The sequence below is a fragment of the Triticum urartu genome, chromosome 1A, assembly GCF_056163025.1.
Source record: "Triticum urartu cultivar PI428250 chromosome 1A, HENAU_Tu73, whole genome shotgun sequence".
Taxonomy (NCBI): Eukaryota; Viridiplantae; Streptophyta; class Magnoliopsida; order Poales; family Poaceae; genus Triticum; species Triticum urartu.
Window position 1 is genome coordinate 380100539 of NC_141873.1, and position 25117 is coordinate 380125655.

At 48.7% G+C, this 25117-nt stretch overlaps 3 protein-coding genes and 2 pseudogenes across 3 annotated transcripts; 2 read left to right on the forward strand and 3 right to left on the reverse strand.

Moving 5' to 3' along the window:
* Positions 1-3705: 3705 nt before the first annotated feature.
* On the forward strand, positions 3706-7437 carry LOC125513340 (linoleate 9S-lipoxygenase 6). Its single transcript, XM_048678432.2, has 9 exons — positions 3706-4149; positions 4212-4495; positions 4612-4849; positions 4960-5304; positions 5398-5483; positions 5577-5666; positions 5745-6046; positions 6135-6398; positions 6501-7437. Exons 1-9 carry the CDS (start codon positions 3987-3989, stop codon positions 7261-7263), a joined length of 2535 nt encoding a protein of 844 aa, XP_048534389.1. The 5' UTR covers positions 3706-3986; the 3' UTR covers positions 7264-7437.
* A 1329-nt stretch (positions 7438-8766) lies between these two features.
* LOC147991321 (uncharacterized) lies at positions 8767-10025 on the forward strand (annotated as a pseudogene).
* A 2652-nt stretch (positions 10026-12677) lies between these two features.
* LOC147991322 (uncharacterized) lies at positions 12678-14468 on the reverse strand (annotated as a pseudogene).
* LOC147991323 (uncharacterized) lies at positions 13400-18924 on the reverse strand. Its single transcript, XM_087522078.1, has 2 exons — positions 16466-18924; positions 13400-15987 (listed from the first exon to the last, which is right to left on the reverse strand). Exons 1-2 carry the CDS (start codon positions 16714-16716, stop codon positions 14550-14552), a joined length of 1689 nt encoding a protein of 562 aa, XP_087378204.1. The 5' UTR covers positions 16717-18924; the 3' UTR covers positions 13400-14549.
* A 142-nt stretch (positions 18925-19066) lies between these two features.
* On the reverse strand, positions 19067-24062 carry PKP3 (plastidial pyruvate kinase 3). The gene is made up of 12 exons (XM_048678442.2): positions 23756-24062; positions 22832-23095; positions 22591-22756; positions 22030-22164; positions 21836-21946; positions 21664-21752; positions 20692-20754; positions 20363-20538; positions 20111-20213; positions 19798-19973; positions 19523-19631; positions 19067-19381 (listed from the first exon to the last, which is right to left on the reverse strand). The coding sequence occupies exons 1-12, from the start codon at positions 23942-23944 to the stop codon at positions 19268-19270; spliced, it is 1695 nt and encodes a 564-aa protein (XP_048534399.1). The 5' UTR covers positions 23945-24062; the 3' UTR covers positions 19067-19267.
* Positions 24063-25117: the final 1055 nt, after the last annotated feature.

A 25117-nucleotide genomic window follows, 5' to 3' on the forward strand; every position in this document is an offset into this window, starting at 1 on the left:
TGCTACAGAGGACCAATGCCCCAAGCTCCGGCCGTGGCGCTGCCCACATAGCCATCACGGCCGCCGTTGCTATAGAAGAGGTACGGGGTCGCCGCCCCGGCGTCCGAGCACCACAACCCTGCCAACACGCGCTCCAGATCCATGCCCCGCACCACAGCTCGTGGTCGAAGCCAGCATCAGCGCCCCGCCATGGTAGCACCGCTGCAGACCTCCACCTTCCGGAACATGCGTCCGCTAGGTAGCAGACCTGCTCCGGCCAGCCTGCCGCGCACCTCACCCATCACCCGAGCCACATCTGCGGCGCCCGCGCAGCCGTGCCGTGAGAGGCTGACACGAACCTTCCGTCGCACTGTCCCTCCTCTACCCGTAGACCACCAGATCTACGCCATCCTCGCCGGAGCCACGCCCACACGCCCGCCTGAATTCGCGCGCCACCGCGCCAGATCTGTTCGCGCACCTCACAGAGCGATGCCCCGCCACCACCCTCCTTGGAGCATGGCCGGGCTTTGACGGCGGGCTCCTTAGGCGGCGGTGAGGTGAGGGGGGAGGGGTGGGGAAGTTGCGGCGCCGGAGAGGGTCCCCCCGAGTCGCCAGAGAGAGGCGACGCGGGGGTCGGTCAGGAAGAATCCCTAGATCCTGGCAGGGTGTTGTGAGGCTGAAGAATGGAAGCAATGGCTTAGGTCTTTATGACTTGCTATTTGTTGAGGTGATTCTTCGCGTGGTGTATTAGTGTTGAATGTGTGCATCTTAAATATATAGAGGCAAGTTATATACTCATTATAATTATATCTCTCAATGCCTACATGTTTAAGTAAATAAAATACACTATTCGTCGAAAATGCTCCTCCCTAGCCGTCCCTCCTCCTCCTCCCTCCTCCTTCCTAGCCTCCCCTCCTCCTCTTCCCTTCCTCACCGCTGCCTGAGGCAGACGCCAGGCAAGCCCGGGGCGCCAAGGATGGTGGCGGCGGGGCCTCAGTTGCCCTGCCTCTACGTGGGGAACCCCGGATCTGGAGTGGCAGCTCCATTGGCAAGGCACGGCCGGCTAGCAGCCATGCGGGCAGTGGATCTGGTGTCCCAGCCACGCGGGTGGCGGAATCCGGTGGTCGTTGGCGGCCGGCGGCGGTTCCTGCGGTGGCCGGTGCACGTGATCTGGTGCCTCCCCTCCTCCCCTGTTTGGCGTGCGGGTCAGCCTCGTCAGGTCGCGCTTCCTTGGGTCGCCGGTTCTGTACAGGAGGCGCTGGTGGTGACGAGGATCTAGTTCAGGCGAAATCCCTGGTCAGCCATGGCCGGTCGCGTCGACGGTGACGCCTGAGGGCGTCATTCCCCTCCTTGAAGGCGTCGGTATGGACTGATCCCCTCACTTTCCCTTCCCCTAGGTCTCCCGGGCAAAAGCCCTAACTTTGTTGGGCGGCGACGGCGCTCACGGCGTCGTTCCCTTCTTGAAGGCGCTGCTTTGGGAACCTTGGGGCTGGGTGGCGCTTGTGGATGGTGGGTGACGGCGGTGGTGCGGCCCTATCCTAGCATGGATCTGCGTCCGTTGCTTGAAGATGGACTCGCGTAGGTGGAGGTCGTCGTTTGGCGTCATGGTGGCCTCAATGGCGAAGGCACCTGCCAAGGTTGGCACCTCAATCTGCTCTGAAGATGGACCAGTGAAAGATGGCGGCGACGACACATGTGAGTGCGTCGGGCCGGTTTGTGCCCCGGACCCGGTATGTGGCTCGGTCGGGGTCTCCGGCTTTAGATGTTAGGCTTAGGTGAGAGGTCTGGGTATTTGGTCCAGCTTACACCTCTTCATCATATGGATTGAGGTAACGGCAGATGTTACCAAGATTGCGGATGCAGGCATATTGTTGTACTATTTTGTAAGGTCCTTAAGAATAATCAATGAAATGACCACATGCATCTTTCAGATGCAGAGGCCGGGGTCATCCTCTTTTTCTAAAAAAAACTATTCGTCGAATATCAGTCTAAGGCCAACTCCACCGCGTGACCCTATCCTGTCCGGCCCCGTCCGTTTGGGGTAAAAGGGACAAAAAGGCGGCCCAGTGCGCGGGAGCAAACGGACTTTTGTCCGCTTTGTGTCCGCTTTCGACCCATTCCCGGCCCAAACTTGCGCCGCTTTTGGGGTGAAACGGACACCACGCGGACACGCGGGTCGTCTGCGCGTGTCCTCCCCTGGCCCGCCCGTCGGTGGCACAAGACGGGCCTTTTTCTATCTGCCCCCCTCCCTCCCTCCGGCCGCACCCCCTCCACTCTTCCCCACTCTTCCTGTCGCTGCCGCCGCCGCCGCTGCCATTGCAGCCGTGCAGTTCGGGCACGAGCTCGCCCAACCCCTTCCCCTCGGCGCCGGGCTCGGACGCGACCACGGCCACCTGGTTTGCGCACCCGCCGACCGGTTTTGGGGCGGATCCGGTCGGTTTTGAGCTCGGCCGGCTGTGGGAGGCCGGGCCGCGCCATGGACTGGCCGGGCACCTCGCCGGAAGGCCCTGGCAGGGCCGCAAGGCCACATGCAGGCAGTGACTCCTCCTCTAGCCGCTCGGATCTGCACCGTCGGTGGTCCGCCGGCAGATATACGAATGGCGGTCGGCCGGGCCCGGTGCTTGCCTAAAAGCTCGCCGGCGCACCGTTGCCACTCATTAAGTGCGACCACTGCCCAAGGATGGTCGTGCGCCGCGTGTCTACAACGCCGGAACATCCCGGATGGGTGTTCATCAAGTGCTTAAACGATGGGGTATGCGCTTTCTTTAGCTTCGGTTTGTGCTCTAGATTTAACTAGTTATGCTAACTTCAAATTTTGTTGTGTAGAATGGATGCAAGTTTTGGTATTGGGAAGAAGAGTACATCGATATATTGATAGAGCGAAATTTAGTACATGTTCGTGCACTTTTAGCTAGCATAGAGGCTGTAAATGAGACAAGTGCACTTGTTGCTAGATTAGAGGCTAGACACGAGACTAGGTGTGAGGAAGAATCAATATCGACTTCTGGCTTGAAGAAGAAAGGAGGATGCCAGATCGAGCCTCCTCCTCCACAGATCAACAACGAGTGCATCGAGAAGGCCCTAACCCAACTCAAGGGAGCAGTTATGGAAGTTGGGTATCTTTTAAAATGTATTCTTGTGGTTCTTGTTTTCTTTGGTCTTGCTTTACTAGTCAAAATGTGATAATGTATTTTTCATGTACCAAAAATGAATGATGAAATAAAGTTAAGGACTTGCAAAGAAATAATACACGGACAGAATGCGGCCGGGATGCGTCCGCGCGCTGGGCGCACGGCCACCACATCCCAGGACAGGTCCGGACACGACCCCAAATCCCTACCCAAAGGGACAAAACCCGGACAAAACGAACGTTTGTTTGGGGTCGCATGGTGGAGTTGGCCTAACAACCTCCGGCCATTCCAGGCCAGACACCCAGGCCTTTCCAGGACAGCAACCAAACGGCTTCCAAGAAATTCCCAGCTCCGCTCAAGTCCGGGCAGAAAAGGCACCGGCACACGAACAAAACGGTCCTCGCTCGTTGTGTTTTTTTACCCCGAGAGGCATAGCACTTTGCCAATATCGGCATGGCATTCGGCCGGGATCACGAATCGACCGGGGAGAATTTTCTGGGCCCATCTCATAAAAGCCTGTGGGAAGTGACAGAGCGCCCAGAAGTTACCACCACGCCCCACAGAAAGCCATGTGGATGTGCAGCAGCGCAAGGCAGAGATCCTTTGCGGCTGAGAGGAAGCGGCATCAGGTGCAAGAGGTCAGGCCGAAGGCTGGCACACATTCCCCTCTCCCTTTCTGCTTTCCTCCTCCTCTGCAGTGAAAAGGAAACCAGAGAACGATGCCCTCCTAGAAAACACTCCAAGGATCCCCACCGAGATGTATATAGCCTCGTGGTACCAATCCATTGGTTGCGACAGGAATTCCGCCGGCGGATAATCAGTTAGCATCGTCCCTGTCCTGCTCTGCTCTGCTGGTCTAGCTAGCTAGCCCGGTCCATGCAAATGCCGTTCTGCCCCAAGCTGTGGGATCGGAGCCCGGTCCCGCCGGCCAACGCCATCGCCGTCAATGGCACGGTGGTCGTCGCCAACACCTTCGGCCTCTCCGCGCCCGGCAAGTCCACCACCCTGCGCCTCTTCAGCGGCACCCAAATCGACCACGGTGAGTGCACTGTATGTGAGTTGTTCGTGTGTTTGACTGTGACTGATGCCGAGCGCGTGCAGAGACGGGGAAGGGGATGCTGAGCCCGGAGGCCCCGCTGAGGGGCGGCAAGAAGAGCAAGCACGGGAAGACGAGCACGACGACGTACCATGTGACGTTCGTGGTGGACGCCGACTTCGGCACGCCGGGGGCCGTGTCCGTCCGGAACGGGAACCGCGCCGACCGCTTCTTCCTCCGCCACGTGCGGCTGGAGCTCGCCGAGGACCGGAGCATCCACTTCGAGTGCAACTCCTGGGTGTACCCATACAAGAAGACCGCCTCCGACCGCCTCTTCTTCGTCAACACGGTCAGAGCAGAGGCCATTCGTTTGTGTTTGTTCCATATCCAGTCCTGGCATCCTGGGTGAACTCGTGCATGAAGCTTTCTTTCTTTCTTTCTTTCTTTCGTCGTGACCATTGCCAGAGCTACCTGCCTTCCAAGACGCCGGAGGCGCTGGTGCTGCTGCGGGACGAGGAGCTGAGGAGCCTGCGAGGGGACGGCAAGGGAGAGCGCAAGGACTGGGAGCGCATCTACGACTACGACCGCTACAACGACCTCGGCAACCCCGACAACCCGGAGCACGTCCGCCCGGTCGTCGGCGGCACCAGGACGCACCCCTACCCGCGCCGCTGCCGGACAGGCCGTGCCATCAGCAACACCGGTACCACACTGGCTGCCATTTCCAGCCGATTTCATTCATCCTGAATAAAGAACCTCGCATCTCATGGCCGGTTGTTCTAATAATTTGATTAACGATCGATTGATTCGAAGACGGCGTGACGGAGACGCGCAAGCACGTGATCAACCTGGACTTCTACATCCCGCCGGACGAGCGGTTCAGCCCGGGGAAGCTGGCGGAGGTGCTGAAGCTGGGGGTGCAGGCGGTGACGCACTTCGTGATCCCGGAGGCGAGGACGCTGGTCCACGGCAACGACTTCAAGTCCATGGAGCAGCTGAGGAAGGACCTGTACAGCAGGCCCGTGCAGCCGGCGGTGGACGGCGAGGTCATGGAGAAGCTCAAGTCCTCCGTGCCGTCCCACAAGACCTACAAGCAGGTGGCCAAGGCCGTCAAGGAGGAGCACCCCGCCAGGTTCCCCATCCCGCAAGTCATCCAGCGTGAGTTTATTTCCCTCTCTGTTCTCCCGCCCAATTCATCATGCGTCAAGTTTCATCTTGGGATGATGATCGATCGATCCATGGTGCACGCAGAGGATCCTGAGGCGTGGAGGAGCGACGAGGAGTTCGCAAGGGAAATGCTCGCCGGGCTCAACCCTGTCGCCATCAAGAGATTACAAGTGAGCAGTAGTTCATCTCATCGTCCTGAATTTTCTTGACTGAAAACTTGTACCGCTACCGCATTGAGTGGCTTTCAAATGTTCCATTCTCAGACGTTTCCGCCGGTGAGCAGTGGCGGGAAGAAGAGCTCGATAACCGCCGAGCACATCAAGAGCCAGCTTGGAGATGTCACCATTGAAATGGTTAGCAAAACTGCTCCCTGTTTCTCTGCTTGGTATGTATGATGATGATACAGACACAGTATCCCTGTAAAAATGCAGGCAATGCATCAGAAGAGGCTGTACATCCTGGACCACCATGACTACCTGATGCCGTACCTGAGGCGCATAAACACGCTGGGCGTGTGCATCTACGCGTCGCGCACGCTGCTGTTCCTCAAGGCCGACGGGACCCTCAAGCCGGTCGTCATCGAGCTGAGCCTGCCCAGCGACGGCGAGGGCGACACCGAGCTGAGCCGGGTCTTCCTCCCCGCGACCCACGGCACCGAGGGCCACCTGTGGCAGCTCGCCAAGGCCCACGTCTCCGTCAACGACTCGGGGTACCATCAGCTCATCAGCCACTGGTGAGGACGAAAAGTTCCATTCTACTCCTAGTCATCATCTGCACAGAAGTCGACAAGCTGAGTCACTGACACGGGCGGCCAAATGAAGGCTGTTCACGCACGCGGCGGTGGAGCCGTTCATCATCGCGACCAGGAGGCAGCTGAGCGCCATGCACCCCATCCACAAGCTCCTGGAGCCGCACTTCAAGGACACCATGCAGATCAACACGCTGGCCAGGAGCATACTGCTCAACGCCGGCGGCATCCTGGAGCGGACCATGTACCCGGGGAAGTACGCCGTGGAGATGTCCTCCGCCATCTACGGCGACTGGAGGTTCACCGAGCAGTCCCTGCCAAACGACCTCCTCAAGCGGTACTCAAACCATTTCCTTGCTCCCATTTCTTTTTGAAAAGTTTAGGAGAACAAATGGCAATCTACCGAGCTGTAATGTAATTGTTATTCTTGTATCTGAAGGGGGGTGGCCTCCAGCTCCGATGAGCCCGGCGGCCTGACCCTGCACATCGAGGACTACCCGTACGCCGTCGACGGGCTCGAGGTGTGGCACGCCATCGACGGGTGGGTGCGCAGCTACTGCGCCCACTTCTACCACAGCGACAAGGAGGTGGACGGCGACGCGGAGCTGCAGGCGTGGTGGCACGACGTGCGCACCGTCGGCCACGGCGACCGGCAGGGCGACCAGGCGTGCTGGCTGGCGCTGGACACCGTCGACCACCTCGCCCAGACGCTGTCGACGCTCGTCTGGATCGCCTCCGCGCTGCACGCGGCCGTCAACTTCGGGCAGTACGCCTACGCGGGGTTCCCCCCGAACCGGCCCACGCGGTGCCGCCGGTTCGTGCCGCTGCCGGGGTCGCCGGAGATGACGCAGCTGGAGGCCGACCCAGAGAAGTTCTTCCTGGAGATGGTGCCCGACAGGTTCACCGCCACGCTGGGGCTGGCGCTCATCGAGGTGCTGTCCAACCACACCTCCGACGAGGTCTACCTCGGGCAGCGCGCCACGTCCACGTGGACGGACGACGGCCAGCTGCTGCGCCTGCTGGACGGGTTCCGGGAGGACCTCCGGCGGGTGGAGAGGCGGGTGGAGGAGAGGAACAAGGACCCGCGGCTCAAGAACCGGAGGGGGCCGGTCAAGGTGCCGTACACGCTCTTGTTCCCGGACGTGGCCGGCCAGGAGAAGGGGCTCACGGGGAAAGGGATACCCAACAGCGTCTCCATATGATCGATCCACGTCTATATGACTATGTAAATTTATCTTCATTTGGGTTTTGGGTGTTCTTTTATAGTTGGGGGTGATGCGGATTTCTTTGTTGGTTTGAGTTTTAGTGTTTGTTGTGTAAAATGGTGATCGGCTTGAGATTCAAAAAATTGAAATGGAGCTTGCTGTTTGGAAACAGACCTCACAAGGGTCATTTCCCTTGTCAAAGATAAAACTGTTGGACCCCTATTGCCTTCGCACATCATGTATATTTTTTTCAATAAAGACATTTTTATTAACTTAAAATGTGACATCAAGCGGATAAAAACATATACTGAATAACACCCCGTCTCTGCATACATAAAGGGGTTATTTGGATAGTGTCTTCGGCTTTGTGCCTGCAAGAAGTTCGTGCCTTGGTTTTGCCTGGTATATTGGTGTTTATGTGCCCGGTCAGGCTAGCCTGGACCATATTTCTTCAGGGTAGCAAGCAAACACACTCCAGGCATTTCCCAGGGATGCTCCAGGCCAGGCAATTTCTAACCAGGATATGATCCGAACACCCTTAAAATGCACATAGCCAATACCACATGTCACGACCTGTGGCTGGTGGTGCTACCACGCGCGCCTCGTAGCTCTACCCCATACTATCAACCTCCTTCATGTCCATGTCCTTCATTGGCGACGCCACGGCCCGTCTCCTGCCAGGTCCTAGCTCACCCTCACTGACACGTCTCTCGAATTTGACTGTTGCAAGGCAAATGCACAAAGCAAATGTGAACTGAAATTCTAGAGGACTGAACGTTCTCCCTATCACAACGTGGTATGCTACTTTCTCCGCCTTGGTTTATACTACCTCGTATTTTGTGTCAAATTTTAACCATAGACAACGTGTTTGTTTTACGGGAGTTTGTATTGGGGAATGGGAGTTCGTGCGGTGCAGGACTTAAAATCCCTTGTATGGTTGGAGGACATGGGAATTAAAGAAGATAGGGGAAAGGGAATTAAGGGGTCCAACTCCCCCGAATCACTTCCGTGATGGGGGGCTAGTAATTGAGTTGGGGAATGGGAAGTGTGAAAATTGTTTGTTGTCCACGCCCCGCCAGCAAAAGAAACTTTAATTCCCTCTTAAATTCCCACAAACTATCCTCACCCATACGAGTGAATTGCAAGAAACCACCACATTTGGGGCTTATCTTGCAGAAAACAACATGGTCGCTAATCATTTGCAAAAGCCGTTGCGGATTCAGTAACAGTTTTGCAGATTGCACTGAACATGTCATTTGGCTCGGTTGAGGGCGTTTTCGACATGTGGGGCCCAATATGTGTGACATGGCGTAACGGATGCGCTGACGGCGCCGTTTGCTTAAGACAGACGCGGTCGGGTCGCCAGAGACAGACCGCCCGCGCCCGACCACATCTCGCTCGATTTCTCTGCTCTCACGCTCGCTCTCTCTGCTCCCACACTCGCTCGCTCCCCTCCCATTTGCTCCTCTCCTCTCCGGTCACCGCCGGCCGCTGTCCGCCATGGTGTCCTGGACCGACAGTGAGAGCACAGACGGCTCCGCCGCGCAGTACATCTCCTCCGACGACTCCCCTGTCAAGGTCAGAACATTCTATTCCTCATTTCTGTTCTAGGGTTTGTAGGGTTGAACATTTGCTCAATTTGAACACGTTTTGTTGGATTTCTCAGATCCCAGCTACAATTGATGAGCCGTCGTTCGAGGGTCTTGCTGACGACTTGAATGTGATTTGTGAGCATGGGAATCCAGGGAGGAAGTATGTTGCATTTGAGGGGATAAGCACTGGTAGGAGGTTCATTGCTTGTGCCACTGAAGTAAGTTTTAAGTTGTGTTTGCAGCATTCCAATTCTTGTTCTAGGGTTTGTAGTAATTGTTCTTGTTCTAGGGTTCATAGTTACTGTTCATGTTCTAGGGTTCATAGTTACTGCTCATGTTCTAGGGTTTATAGTTACTGAATTTAGTTCTAGGATTCATAGGTAGTGTTCTTAGTTGTAGTTTTCATAATTATTCATCATTAAATGAATGTGATTCTGGTACATTAACAGAATCAGCTATTTAACTGAATCTGTAAGTAATGTCTGTATTTTTGAACTGATTTTTTCTATTGTAGGGTGTTGCAAATTGTGGATTAGTGCAGTGGGTAGATGAGCATTGGCCAGAGCATCTGCATAATGCTATTCATAAGCTCTGGCTTATGTATGAGCATAGCCAACATGAAAACAGGATGGCATGCCTGGAGCATGCAAGCACTGTACACAATCTCACACAGCAGAAAAAAGAGTTGCAGGAGACATATGAGAAGCTTGTTGAAGATGTGAACAACCTCTTGGATTATAAGGATAGTCAGCCTGAGGTAAACCAGAAGAATGATGCTGACAACATTTCAGTTAGTGTGGAAAGCAGCATGACAAAGGATGCTGAGATAAAAAATTAAAGGATGTTGTTGACCAGTTAAAGCAAATTCATGTAGCTCAAGCCACTGTCATTAGGAATTTGAAGTTCAACCATCTTAAGGAGAAGGAAAAGTTGAGCTCTGATAAGAGGACTTTGAAGATTTGCTATGCTGACCTGAAGAAAGAGAAGGATGACCTGAAGAAAGAGAAGGATAAGCTGGATTGTTGCATTGCTGAGCTGATGAAAGTGAAGGAGAAGTTGACCATGGAGAAGAGTACTCTTGCTTCCTGCATTGTTGAGCTCAAGACAGCAGGTGATAGCAACAAGAGGAAGCTTCACCAGATTAAGGCTATTTGTGATGAGGACTAATTTGTGTTGCTGTCTGACCATGTGTGTCAATGATGTCTTTTGTAGTAGCTATGGAGGAAAGCTTGTAATGTGTTAAGCTTTATTGTGGTGAACTCTATTATGTCTGTAGCAATGAACCTTGGATTGTATGTTGTTTGTGAGAGTACTATGTTTGTGATGAATTATCAGCTTTTATTAAGTTCAGTTTGTGATGAATTAACAGCTTGGATTATAGCAAGTAGATAGTGAACATAGATAGCAAGTTCATAGTGCATAGATAGTCTGACATAGATAATGGCATACTAACATAGATAATAGCTGCATAGATAGTCTGACATAGATAGTGGCATACTAACATAGGTAGTAGCTGCATAGATAGTCTTACATAGATAGTGGCATACTAATTAGATAGTAGCTGCATAGATACAACTGACATAGATAGAACTGGCAAACTAACATACTGACGAAACTGAACTTTTTCTTCTTCTGACGAAACTGAAGACAGCATGTCACTCCTCCTTCTTCAGCATCTTCAGGCGTAGGGAGCGCCGCACGTCATTGTTGTTCACCGCCGCCCTCTTCTTCTTGGCTGGCGCTGGCTCCACCACATCTTCACCGCCGCCCTCCTCTTCTTGCTTCACGACGACGAGCTCTGGGTTGTCGGCGACCTCCGGCAGCTTATCCACATCAATTGGGCTATTCTTCTGCCCCTCGACGGCATGGAGGACGGGCGCCAGGAGCTGCACATCAGGCTCGTCGGAGGAGGAGTCGGAGGAGAGTACGATGACCTCGTCCACCTCGTCGTCAGAGGAGTAGCCGTCAGAGTCGTAGTCATCAGAGGACTCGGACTCGGCGTCGGAGTCGTCGTCTGGCCCGAGCACCCATGGATTGCGCCTTTCCCAGTAGGCGTTGTTGATGGGGGCTGGGAGAGCGAGGACGGCGTCGGTGATGTCATCCGCGGCGGTCGGCGGCGTGGTGGATGAGCGGTACATCCACCAACGGGCGCGCTGTCTGGGGTCGGGGGAGCGCTGCACCTCGCGCATCGCCCACAGGAGAATGGTCACCGGCGGGACGGTGCAGCCGGCAGGGAATGCACGCTACCTTTCGGTAGGTGTCATCACCTTCACCAGGCCGCAGGCATGGTTCCTCAGCATTGCCGCGCTGGGGAACCAGCGCGCGATCTCCCTGTACTGGGCGCGCAGCTTGCGGTTGTTGCCGGCGAGCTCTTCGATGGCCAGCTGCCAGTCCATGGCGACAGCGGTGGGGGTGGCTCTCGGCGGTGGTTTCGACGGGAGAGAGGGGGATGAGGAGTGGGCGGTGCGGGCGGCGAGTGGGCGAGTGATCGAAGAGAGCGGTAGGTGGACACGTATTAAAGGTAGAAACCGAAACGACTAGTTATACTAAACGGACGTTCACCACGCTGGCGGCCTCAATGCACTCTCAACATAGTGCGTGCCTAACTAAATATAAGTAAAATTGCGGATGCTATTAAAACAACATCACTAGCACTATCCTATTGGTATTGAACCATTGGTTACTACCCATTGGTCCTGGGTTTGATCCCCAGGCCAAACTATTTTTGTGCAATTTTTTTTGGATTTACAAAATTAATATGTCAGTAACTTCTTAGGGTTTTTATTTTTGTGCAATTTTTTTGGATTTACAAAATTAATATGTCAGTAACTTCTTAGGGTTTTTTCGACTCCGAGGCACCCTAAATGCCCTAGTGGAGACATTTTAGGTTTTGTTGACGCCGAGGAACCCTAAATGCCCAAGTGGCGACATTTTGGGTTTTGTCGACGCCGAGGCACCCAAAATGCCCAAGTGGAGACATTTTAGGTTTTTTCGACTCCGAGGCACCCTAAATGCCCAAGTGGAGACATTTTAGGTTTTGTCGACGCCGAGGCACCCTAAATGCCCAAGTGGCGACATTTTGGGTTTTGTCGACGCCGAGGCACCCTAAATGCCCAAGTGGAGACATTTTGGGTTTTGTCGACGCCGAGGCACCCTAAATGCCCAAGTGGAGACATTTTAGTTTTTGTCGACGCCGAGGCACCCTAAATGCCCAAGTGGAGACATTTTGGGTTTTGTCGACGCCGACGCCGAGGCACCCAACTTGTTGCAACACATCATAACACATCATATCAACAGCATGAAAACTAAGATCATCATCATATCAACAATGAAACTATGCTCATCATCACAACAACAGAATGAAAACTTGTTGCAAAACATCATAACTAATAAGTTCATCATCACATCATCATAACCAGAGTATCATAGTGCATCACAACCATTAGGTACATTACATAGTCCATCACTTGGACTTGAACTAACTGGTTTCAACATGAAATTCTTAATACTCTTCATCACAAACTAGCCAAAAAGGCTGAATTAAACATGTTTCAACATTACATCACTTCTTGCTGCCTTGAGAACAATTGAACCATTCAGACATCTTGTATGATGGCTTTCTCACTCTTCCAGTACCTGACAGTCTTGGTGGTATGAATGTTTTCTTTCCCCTTGACCTAGCAGCAGTAGCAGAAGATGAACTAGGCCTATCAGCAGCAGCAGAAGATGAACTTGGCCTTGTTGGAGCAGGAGCAGAAGGAGCTGCCCTAGGTACAACCCTAGTTGCAGTCCTAGCTGCAGCTGGAGCTCTTGCCCTTGCTATTGGTGGAGCTGTCCTTGGTGTTGCACTGGTTGCAGCAGGAGCTCTTGCCCTTGCTGCTGGTGGAGCAGATGGAGCTGCCATTGGTGCATCAACTCTCCTGTTTTCCTGCAGTGAGAACATATAGACAGATTAGAACATAGTATTAAATATACACAAGATTTAACCTGCAGTGACAACATATATAAACAAGATTTAACCTGGTGTTGGTTCCTTCTCATTGCTAGGGCTGGCTTCAGATTTTTGTGGCAGCTAGTGTACCTATGCCCTGTCAAGTTGCAATTGCTGCAGGTTATTGTTGCCATCCTTGAAGTATCTTTGGGAGCTGGCTTCTCAAACTGATTCTTTCTCCTCTTAGTCTGCTTCTTTCCTGGCTTGTCTCTGAAAACTGGTGGCTCTATGTCAGGGGTCCCAGTATTTGGCCATAGATCAGGCCCAGGCACAGGATACACAATTAGATTGTAGGCTGCTTGGTACATTGGTTTCTTGAAGAAATCACTAACAAAATCTTCTGGATGAAGTTTTGCCTTGTTAATTGCAGAAACACCATGCTTGCAAGGAACACCAGTCATGTCCCATTTGCTACACCCACATGTGTGCACTTGCAGATTTACTGCATATGTGCTTTCTCCACTGCTAACCTGGTATAGATCGGGTCCTGCTTTGATTGACTGACAATATCTAGCATGGTGTTTTGCTTCTTCTAACTTCTCAGCATATGTTGGGCATATCTACCACTTGGCTGTCTCAGTCTTGGTTCTATTGGCATTGAACTTAACTAGCAATTTTGTTCTGATGCCATCAACCATGGTTTTAATTGGTTTCCCTCTCCATCAAGTATCATTTTGTTGAACACTTCACTAATATTGTTAACAACCAAAACAGTTTTACAATTCTTGTCCATGGCATGTCTAGCCCATGTATGCTTGGGTATCTTTCTAAGCCATTTCCAAGCTGCCTCACACTCTCTTTTCATGCCTTCCATTGCTTGTTCAAAACCATACTCAGTATATGAATAACTAGCCTGATCCATATACTTCTTTAACTCTTCACCTCTAAAGCCAGCTGTTTGAAAGTTCTGATAAATATGTCTAAGGCAGTATCTTTGAGGGCAATTTGGGAAGACATTGTTTATGGCTTTAAGAAGGCTCTGTTTAAATAACTAGTGTTCAAAATATAGTATAACAACACACTATTTGACAGTACTAAGCATGGTAAAACTTCAGTAAAAATAAGAATTATGATGTATGAGGTACCTTTTGTCTATCAGATATGATAGTGTACTTGCCATACTTTTCTGACTCACCACCAAGAGCATACTTGAGCTGGGTTAGAAACCAGGACCAGCTGGCAGTGTCCTCCTTGTCAACAATAGCAAATGCAATGGGAAAGATGTTGTTATTACCATCTCTTCCAGTTGCAACCAATATTTGTTGCCCTGTTGTCAACTTAACAAAGCAACCATCAACACCTACAACCAAACATAACACATTAGCACCAAACATAAACAAAAGCAATGGCAAATATGTTGGGAAAATAATTATGCAAGTACCTATGAAGGGTCTGCAACCATTTAGGAATCCCTCTTTGCAAGCATTGAGGCACATGAACAAGCCATGAAATCTAGGCTTTTTGCTAGGATGAAGCTTTAAATGCTTTGTTGTCACAATGCATCTACTTCCAGGATTGGTATCCAGCACAGCTTGGAGGTAATCCATTATCCTAGTGTATTGTGCCCTCTGATCTCCTTGGACAACTTCCTTAGCTGCTTTCCTTGCCCTGTAGGCCATGTGAATGGACACTTCAATTCCATGTTTTTTCTTCAAATTGTCAATTATTGCCTGGACTGGTGTGTTTATGTCAGACCTTAACTATTGCTCACACTTATGTGCCAACCATCTTGCAGTGACTTTGGTGCTCTCTCCAACAGCAGGACAGTTGTGGTACAAGTTCATTTTCTTCATGCAAAATGTCTTCTCATGTGCAATTTTGGAAGCAGCAATGAAAAAAGGACAGTCATCTGTACTGCAAACTACAATAACTCTATCTGAGCAATTCCTATGAAATGAGTAGTTCCTGTTTTGTGAGATGTGAAATGTAAGGAGTGCCCTCCTGAACTGCTGGACATCTAGGAAACAAAGTTGCTTGACAAATTGTTCTTGTGGGTTTTCCCTCTCCTCATCATACCAAACCCTAACTTTATTCTTTTTGGCCCTGCTCTTCCTACCATTTGGTAGCTTAAATGGTGGAAGCTGAGCACAATCATTCTCTTCCTGACTTAAGTCACCTGGGTTGCTCTCCTCATCAGATGAAGGTGCCCAGTCTTGCTCTATGATTTGATCCAAACTTGCATGGGATCTTGTTGTTGGCCCCTTCCCCCTCCTCTTACTTCCTCCTGTGCTGCTGCTTCCTCCTACACTGCTTCCTCCTCTCAAGCCCTCATCTAGTGGCTCCTCTTGTCCTTCCTCTTCATCTCTTCCTTCATTCTCCTCATCCTTATCTGGCCCATATAGCTCTTCCACATCAGTGTCTCCTTCAAAGTGATGTAGTGGATCATCCCTATGCCTCTTCATTGCCTCCAACCTAGCCAATATGTCCTCATCTTCAAGATCTTCATCCTCACTTTCACTAACAGTGAACTCCTCAGTAAGCAGCTGTGGGAGTTTTCTTTTTGCTGCCTTGTACTTCACTCTTTGTATCATATTACTCCTGTACCTCTGAATTTCTTCATTTCTTTTCTGCTCCATCATCTGCTCAATGTGCTCTTGATCTTGCTCTATCTCCATGAAATACTCATGCCTCTCATTACCATTGTCCAAAGCAAACTCAGGTTCACTTGGGCCCTTTTGCTTCAACAAACAAGAGCTCTCCTGTGTGTTCATTACTTGGACTGGCTGTGGTTGGGGTTTCACTGGACTGGGGAAAAGAACTCCTGAATTGTCTACCTCATAGACAACTGGTACACCTATTTCTGACAAAGGAACCTGCTCTTCATAAGCATGACCAATGTTCAAATCAACTGGTCTAGGTGCATCACTTCTCATAACTGTAATGTTAACAACATTCTTTCCTTTACTAGCTATGTGATCCAACATTTCTTCCACCTTGTCATCATCAGTTAATTCTTCCATTCCGGACACCCCAGCTCCTGGATCTCTAACATAATACATAAAATCCCTTGAACTATAGCCTTCTACCTCTATTAGGGCAATGAGATTCCAGAAGGTTATGTCTGATAAACAGATTGTTCTTTCCAAGTTATCTCTGTCTAGGAAATGGAACCTCACTTCCCATTCTTCATCATCCAAGCTACAAATTCAGATAAAATGCATTTAACAGTGTTCACAATTATTGTTAAGAGGTCTCATTGGTGGCAACAAAAATTCAGTTTAGAGTGTTAAAATCCAGTTAACAGTGTAAACAAAATTCAGTTAACAGCATACAGTTATCAATAAATTCAGTTAACAGTTAACAGTGTTCACAATATTCAGTTAACAGAGTTAAAATTGTTGGCAACAGAAATTCAGTTAACAGTGTTAAAATCCACTTAACAGTCTTCATAAAATTCAGTTAACAATATACAGTGTTCAATAAATTCAGTACACAGTTAACAGTTTACTGAAAATTCAGTTAACAGCTAACACTAACCCTAATGCTAGAACCCTAACACTACAACCTTAGCCGTACTACAACTACCCAAGAACACCAACCATAGAACCCTAACACTACAACCCTAACCCTAGAATACCAATCAGGGAAATGACAAAGGAGGAGGAGGATGACTTACTCCACACCGCCGAAGGAGGAGGCAAAATGGTGGCTGCCCGTCGGATTGGCCTTCGCCGCCTGGGCGAACGCAGTAGCCGCCGCGTATTCCAACGACTTCGGCGGCGACGGCGGTTGGGGAAGAGGCAGCGCGCTCGACGGATTGGAGCTCCCGCAGAACTCCGGTGGATCTCCAGCACCACCGCCCGGAGCATCCCCACCGGCAGCAACTCCCCCGCCGTCGTCCACGCCACTAGGTTTCGTCGTCGCCATGGATTGGAGCTGGAGGGAGAGGACGGAGCAGATCTGGTCTGGTCGGGCGCCGTCGGTCGGTCGGTCCGACTCGACAAGATGTACGCTCAAACGGCGCCGTCAGCGCGTCCGTTACGCCATGTCACGCATATTGGGCCCCACATGTCGGAAACGCCCTCAACCGAGCCAAATGACATGTTCAGTGCAATCTGCAAAACTGTTACTGAATCCGCGGTGGCTTTTGCAAATGATTAGTGACCACGTTGTTTTCTGCAAGATAAGCCCTAAATGTGGTGGTTTCTTGCAATTCACTCCACCCATACCAAACATGGGCATGGGACTAATAAACCACTTCCCAAGTCAAAATTCCCTCAACTAACTGCCTCTTATAAATTCCTATTTGTTTTCCCTTAAACAACCAAACACGCTGAGAGTGTACTTGCAAATTAAAAGTTATGTGTATTACATTAGATGCATGATTAAATTTTGACTCAAAATATGAATAGAGCTAATAAACCTGACTAGGGAAGTAATTAAAGGTCATTTCCGAACACGCACACCTAGCACTTCGGATGGGAATGGGTTGGCTCACAAAATCTTCAACTGGAGATTCAAGACCCCTAGGTTTTGGCTAATTTAGGACTGAACTTCTATCTGAGAATCACAATACCCCTCTGAAAGGCATAAGGTTCCTAGCCAGCCCCTCGGACATGGAGCCGACCAAATGGTCCAATACTGAGTGGCCTCATGCCCTATTGGGCAACATGGTCCGACCCATTTTAATACTTCCTCCGTCTAGGTGAATAAGACTACCCACAATGGAAGTAACATAGGTAGTAACATCACATATATCTAGATAAAATAAATGATGTGACAAGCAATAAAAAAAGAAAGAGAAGCATATGGTAACATAGCTAGTTACTACTAGTATGAGTAACATCACACATCAAGGCAAGATGAGTCTATAGGCTAATAAATAAAGTGTTGCATGTTACCATACATATGTTACTCCCCACTATAGTTACTACTCTATGGAGAGGGCACCATCTGAACCCATGGGCATATGCACCCACTTTTCATAAAATGCATTTTAAGCACGTTTTAAAATGTCAAAAAATCAAAAGAAAATATCACGCATACATGTTCGCAAATGTGTGTACGCGGCACAAAGTTTTATGAAAAAATGTCTTTTTGTTTTGCCTTCGCAAAAAAGACAAATTTCGGTGCTTCTAAATAGTGTTTCACGACATAATTTTTTGTCTTTTTGCACAGGCCACAAAAAAGTTATTTTTTCATGAAACTTTATGCACGCACATAGAACATGGAGACATACCCGTGCAATTTTTTTCCAGATTTTTTTAGAATTTAGAAATGTGTTTTTCAAAGTGGGTTCATATGTACCCGGGTTCATCCATGCACTTCTCCTACTCTATGTTACTATCCATTGTGACTAGTCTAAGGGGGTGTTTGTTTCCAGGGACTTTTTTGTGTACGGACTAGAAAAAGTCTCTCTTAGAGACTTTTTTACCAAACAAGAGGGACTTTTTAGGGACTAAACTAGGTATTTGAGACTAAATGAAGAAGACTCTTAAGGAGAGTCTTTTTGGGACTTTTCCAACAATGCCCCTCCATGCACCCATTGGCCCGCCACCCCATGGTGTTGTTTGATTGTTATTTTTCTATATACTAAGGGCAACATGGTCATTTAATAACCTCTAGGAAGGGAATAGGGACTTTTTAATCTTGGAAAACAAACAGGGAGGGACTTTTTAATTGGGACTAGAAAAAGTCCTAGGACTAGAGAACCAAACACCACCTTAGGTTGTGCACCGCAACCAAGGTGGAGAGAGAAACGAAAAAACTTAATGTTTATTTGCTAATTAATACCATTGCATGCAACGAACTGATCACTACATGTCATATTTGGTAGTCTCAAGTCATTAAAAGCATACACGCCTCATATCTCTTATTGGTTGATTCCTTTATTTATGTCAAAAAAACAAAAAAAAACATGAGAGTTAATGCACCATGTCTATGTGTTTTGAGACTATTTGATTTTCGTAAGATGACTTACAAACCTAGACAGAGGGAGTACTAAATTGCACAAGAACACAAAGCATTTACTACACAACAACATTATTTCAATTAGCATCATGATAGTCCGCCCAATGATAACTGGTTCCAACAATGGGCATTTGTCTCGGTGAGAAGCCAACTCCAAATGAACCTTAAGCTGAATCCATGCAGCAAGAAAAAACAAAACACATGTCACTAGTAGTATCTTGATAGTCCAAATCTACTACTTTGTTGCCTTCTTTTCAACTGCTAACGCCAAAAATCACAAGACATGCCCAATGTCAAACCATGCCAATAAGAATGAATATTGCATTAAAAAATTCAGTGTTTACAAGTAAATTCAGCGTGAGCTACAGCTCCGACATAGCAACGTTCTCCATAAAAGAATTACTCGGATGTAGTCATAACACGACACAGTAGAATAGTAACATGCTTGGATGCGTCATCAAAACTTTCCTCTCGTGATAAGGGGGGAGACCGGCGTGCATGTTCTGCATCAGCATTGGACTTTCCTCACTTGTATGTGGTGGGTAGATTCCTCTCTCCAGATCGACTGCGACCCGCTCTGAACCAGGGTGACATAGTCCCCTTCATTCATGTATTTCGCATCCTGTCAAAATGTCCAAGAAACCCATGATTGATCAGAAAGAAACTTGGGGACTTTGGGGAGCGAAACTTCATGACAAACCAGCATGTTTATATTGTCAGAATGATGATAAAAGGTTTGACTTTGTGAAGCACATGGACTTACCAGCAAGCTGGTAATTGCTCTTGAGAAAGTCTCTTCCGCGTCATCTGAGAACTCCATGAGAATAGGAACCACGCCCTGATAGAGTGCCAGCCGTTGCTTCACTCGTACTCTGCAACAACAGTGGAATGACATCATCAATACTCCAGAGCATCTATTTCCCATTCTGATCATTTATTTGAGTGGATGCTAGGTATCACAGATCAATGCAAAACCCACTCCCATAGTAGATTTCACAAGAGGAAAGCAGCATGGTTAAAAACCACAAAAGAACATACTCATTAGTGAATGCATATACGGTGGACGAGGGACGGTAGTGGCTCAGAAGGACAGCCATGGAGCCCACACGTGTAAACACAATGATCGGTGTACGAAGGGTGTTCGCCATCATTGTAGCATGAGATCCGAACATTTTACTTAATTGGCTTTTGCAGAAGTCATCGTTGAGCAGCGCCTACAAGAATAATCATGAGAAAACATGGGTTAAAACAAAAGGTATAAGATGGTTAGTCTAAGTAGTAAACATCAAATAGAGCAGAAGGCACCGCATAGTGGGTTGAAAGTGCAGCAGCTGGAAAAAAGCGATCATACCTTTGGACGTGCAACAAGACTGGGAGCTTTAGCTGGGTCGTATAGGCTGGATTCTGTTCTAAGTGCCACAGTGTGCATCACCTTTACTGCCTTCAATGGGTACCTAAGCACATGAAAAAGCACAGATGTAAGTCCAATGCAATGTTATAGACCAATGTAGATCTGTACCCTCTAGAAATGCCTCTGTGATTGCTTAATTGATATACACAATAAATAAAAGGGATTTAAAAGCTATGACAGGTTAAAACTTACTTCCCGTGGGCAGTTTCACCAGATAGCATAATGGCATCAGCAGCTTCCCGAACAGCAATGGCTATATCAGAGACTTCAGCCCTTGTTGGAGTTGGATGATCTATCATGCTTTCTAACATATTTGTTGCAACAATTACTGGTTTCTGCATGCTTCGGCATGTTCTGATAATCTCCTCCTGTAAAGGTAAAATAGTTGCAGTTTAAATGCAACTGATGCTTCGTTGCATTTTAGGTATATTAAGAAAAAGTACAGAAGGATGAATCTTTTTCTTTACTCCAAAATTTATATAGACATGCTCTGGTAAATGCAGTGGTTTTTTTAGTCTCACCTGTAGTAAAGGAACTTCCTCAATTGGAAGTTCAGCACCAAGATCTCCACGAGCCACCATTGCCTATGAACATTTCAAGAAGTTCAGTATTTAGCAGTAATAAATTACACTGTTCAGGATATCAGTAACTGGTACCATATCAGTCGGGGCTGATAAGGGATTAATCGGTGAATCGGCCATTTAACTGAATATATCGGTAACCCATTTATCGGTAGGTTAACTAGGGCCATATCTATATATCCGAGGCTACATAGCAACATACATTGTACTGAATGTCTAAATATGCAATCCTAGGCTACATAGCAACAAGGAAGAGTGTTACCTTGATGTTCTGATGATATATAGATCAACATAGAAGAGCAGAAACAACAACAACACAGCAGCAGGAATTGTACGTCACTATATAACATCAAATGAGAGCAGCACAGTAACAGTACTATCTAGAAACATAAGAGAACAGCACAGCAGCAGCAGTACATCAGCATTAACAGAACAACACGAGTTGTGCTTCTGTTCTTGGCATAGGAGAGTAGTTCTGGGCCAAAATATCTCAGTTAATCGGCACAGCCAATAATTCAGCCTGACAACCGATAAATCAGCTTGTCAGACCGATTAACTGGGCCTCCCAGTTAATGGGCCGAATAGGCCTTTCTCGTATCGGAGGGGGGTCGAACAGCAGTTAACTGCAGTTAAATCAGCCGATATTTGTAACAATGATAAATTAGTCCACTAAGGTTGCAATATATATATTTTTTCGTTATCTCAAACATAAGACCTGCATGCAGCATGTGCAGGATAAATCTAGACTTAAATAGACCAATGGAATTCATACGCCATATAAGAATGATGTGTTTGAAGTTTCAATAAACATGATCCACTACTCACTCATGACAGCTATCTAAGGAAATTTACATGTGGGAAGGAGTTGCTATTTGTTTTGACATGAATGAACTGATACATTCAAGGCCTTACCCCATCTGAAGCAGCAATAATGGACTGGAGGTTTGGGATTGAATCAGCACTCTCAATTTTTGGAATAACATGTATATCCGCATTAGCACCTGGGTATGAAAGAGCAAACAAAATATTGAGTAAGCTCCCAATATAGATATCCAGGACTTCCAAAGATGATAGAGAACATTACTTTTCAGGTAAGCCTTGAGTTCATGAATAACTTTGGCATCCTTCACAAACGAAACAGCATAGAAATCAACACCATTTTCGACGCCAAACTTGATATCTTCCCAATCCTTCTCTGTTGGGGCAGAAGCATGTCATGTCAGGATTCTGTGCACACCTCTGAGACAATTGAAAATGTTAAGGAAGAAACCAATTAACCTGTTATAGATGGCAGAGTTGCGCTCTTTCCGCGCACATTAAGGTGGCGCCTTGATTTCAACTCCCCACCATCGACTACTACACACTTGACTGTGTCAGCTGTTTTCAACTTCACAGCAAGCGACATCATTCCTCCTGTTAACACAAACAATGCAATGAAGGATTAGTAACTACAACGTTCTGTATTGTTTACCTGCAAACAAGACAATTTGATTTTGAAGGACAGCCAAATAATCTGATAGAATGAACAGTAAAACTCCCTCTCATTCACAATATGAGTAGTCTAAGACACAACCACACTCTACAAAGCAACACATTGACCATAATTTTCTAAAAGAATATGTTGCTCCCTATGCCGATAATTATTTCTATATTGATGCTCAAAACCTAAAAAATATTTGAGTGGCACAAAATTTAAAACTGCTAATATTATGAAATAGCGGGATTGGAGTTTTAACCAGGAACAGTTGTAGAGAAAATATGAGGGCATGCACTTGCTTTAAAGAGAATTTAATCATCGACATGAAATTATTAGCTAAATGGTGACAGGCCAGTCCTCACCATCCACCAACAGTATGTCACCAGCTTCAACATCGCTTATGAAGTCATCGTAATTCACACTGACAGTGTCTTCGGTGCTCACCCCTCTTTTAATCGTGAAATTGAACTCTTGACCTTCTGCAAGCATGATTGGTTCAGGAAGATCCCCACTTCGCACTTCCGGACCCTGCATCGCTGAACCTTAATCATCTTGCCGCATTTGACTGCTGCATTTAATTTAATGAATTCAGTCGTGACATACCTTTGTGTCCAGCATAATAGCAATAGTGTTGCCATCAGTGTTCTCTGCGTTGTACTCCTTGACCAAATCAATCACTTTTTGGTGTGACTGGTGGTCACCATGGGACATATTCATACGCGCAACATTCATTCCAGTCTCTGCAAGCTTCCATATCATCTCACGAGTGTTGGTCGAGGGGCCTATGGTGCAGACTATCTTTGTCTTCCTCCGGGGACTCACATCCACTGCTTGTGAGGTGGCGTCAGTACTGACATCAGTATTGCTCTGCATGCAAACAAGATAAATCAGTCACCGAATGAACCACATGTTTGGAATGGCTAAATCTCTCATCGCGTTTAGCATATTGCAAAGCAAAAGTAGCAGGGAAACAAATGGGTTGTTAGCTAAACAATCCAGAAATTGCTCAAGAGCTGCCATAGAGGATGAATTGCCTCCAATAATCATCAGCCAGCCATTTTTCAAGTTCGGACCGTTTTTTTTTGTAGTAAGATCAGAGCAATATAAAAGGAGCTTGCAGTTCCCCGAATGTAATGTGGTAGAGATGAGCAGATCAAAAGCCCTATACGGGTGACGGGGCGAGGCTATCGCAAGCTGGAACAGATCACGTCGGAGTCTCAAGCACTGCGCTCGGGATCAAACCATCGGTCACTAACGAAGTGCGCGGCAAGGACGACGCTATATAATAAGCACAAACAAACAAATCCCAGCAAGACAGGAAACGGCGAACCCAACCGCGGTGCTCGGAATCAAAATCGCCGAACACTGCAAGAGCGCGGAGCGACCAGGCCAGCCGCTGGCTCGAGCGGCCCGCATCGAACACCGAGAGCATAAGGCAAGTCTCTACTCGGCGCACATGGTGGAGCAGCACTAGGGAAGCAAGAAGAACGCGCGCAGCAGGGACGGGGAGAGCCGTCGGACGCTCACCAGAGCGGAGAGGGAGCCGTTGGTCCCGGCGACGGAGAGATCCGCCGCCACCTTCTCAGAGGCGGAGGTCCGCAGCACCCGCGCGGCGACCGCCCGCCTGGGCTGCGGGGGCGCCGCCACCGCCGCGGCCGGCCTGGCCACGCGCGCCGTCGCGGCGAACCCGCGCACCATCTCCGCCGCCGCCGCCATTGCTTGGAGGACGCCCCGCGGTTCGCGCTAGAGACGGGAATAGGGAGGAGCTGGTGGTCGTGGAGAGAGGGAGGGTTAATGTTGGGAGGAGCTGCGAGGAGGGGAGCACCGCCCGTTCCCTCCGTGGGCCGGGCCTTTATACGCCGACTGGTGGTTGTGGGGGGCCTCCGGAGGCCCCGGAGCCAGGCGGCGCGGTCCATCCGATGCGCCTCCGCTCGTCGTCGCCTCGGTTCCAACGCCCAAGAAAAGGTTCCAGCGCCCAAGAGACCCGGAGACCAGCGTGCCTGCCTGGCACGAGCCAGTTTCGTGCGGGACCCGCTGGGGGCAGCGAAATGGTGGGCTGCTTGTTGCCAAGCGTCTATTTTGTACACGCACACGCAACATTGCACACAAGTCAAGTCAAGTGCACCTCACACGTGGTTATTTTTTCGCAGCTCATTTTATTGCTCGTCAGGAAACATGGTTACAGTCAGCGGCGCGGCCACCAGCCTGACCAAAATAAAGCTGCTCATGAGGGCGAGCATAAATTCCTGTATCTCACAAGCTGAATGAGCTGAACGTTGAATCTGAACCATTAAATGCAAGAAGTTGTGACTCATCTCCACTACTATTAAACAAACAAGTTGAGGCAGAAATATTAGATCTCAACCACATATCCATCATTCATCAATTGATCAGATTGTCCCAATATTGTATCACATCAAATTCACATATTTACTAATTAATTTTAACCATCTCCGTAATATCTTAAATAGGAATTATTGCACCTTAAGTATACCTTCATTAGGATACAAAGCATCACGTCACATATAATCATCAGAACACTAAAATAGGAATCATTTCATCTCAATTACACTTTCATTAGGAAATAAATCATGACAACATATATCATGTAATTGGGAAAACACATTAGCCAAATATAACGCCGCCGCACACCTTCCACTCCTTCCACCACGTACATCCTCCTCCAAAACTGCCCACGCTCAGCTAGAAAAACTTTCACACTGTATCCTCGTGCTCGCGCCGCCAGGGCCGAACCTGCGCATGCCCTACTCTCTCTCCCATCGCATGCCACCCCGACTCAACCTTTTGTGGGAGAATACTAGAGCGATAGAATGCAACAGCATCCCTCAGAAGTTTCAATATATACCTTTTGCATTAGAAGTTTGCATA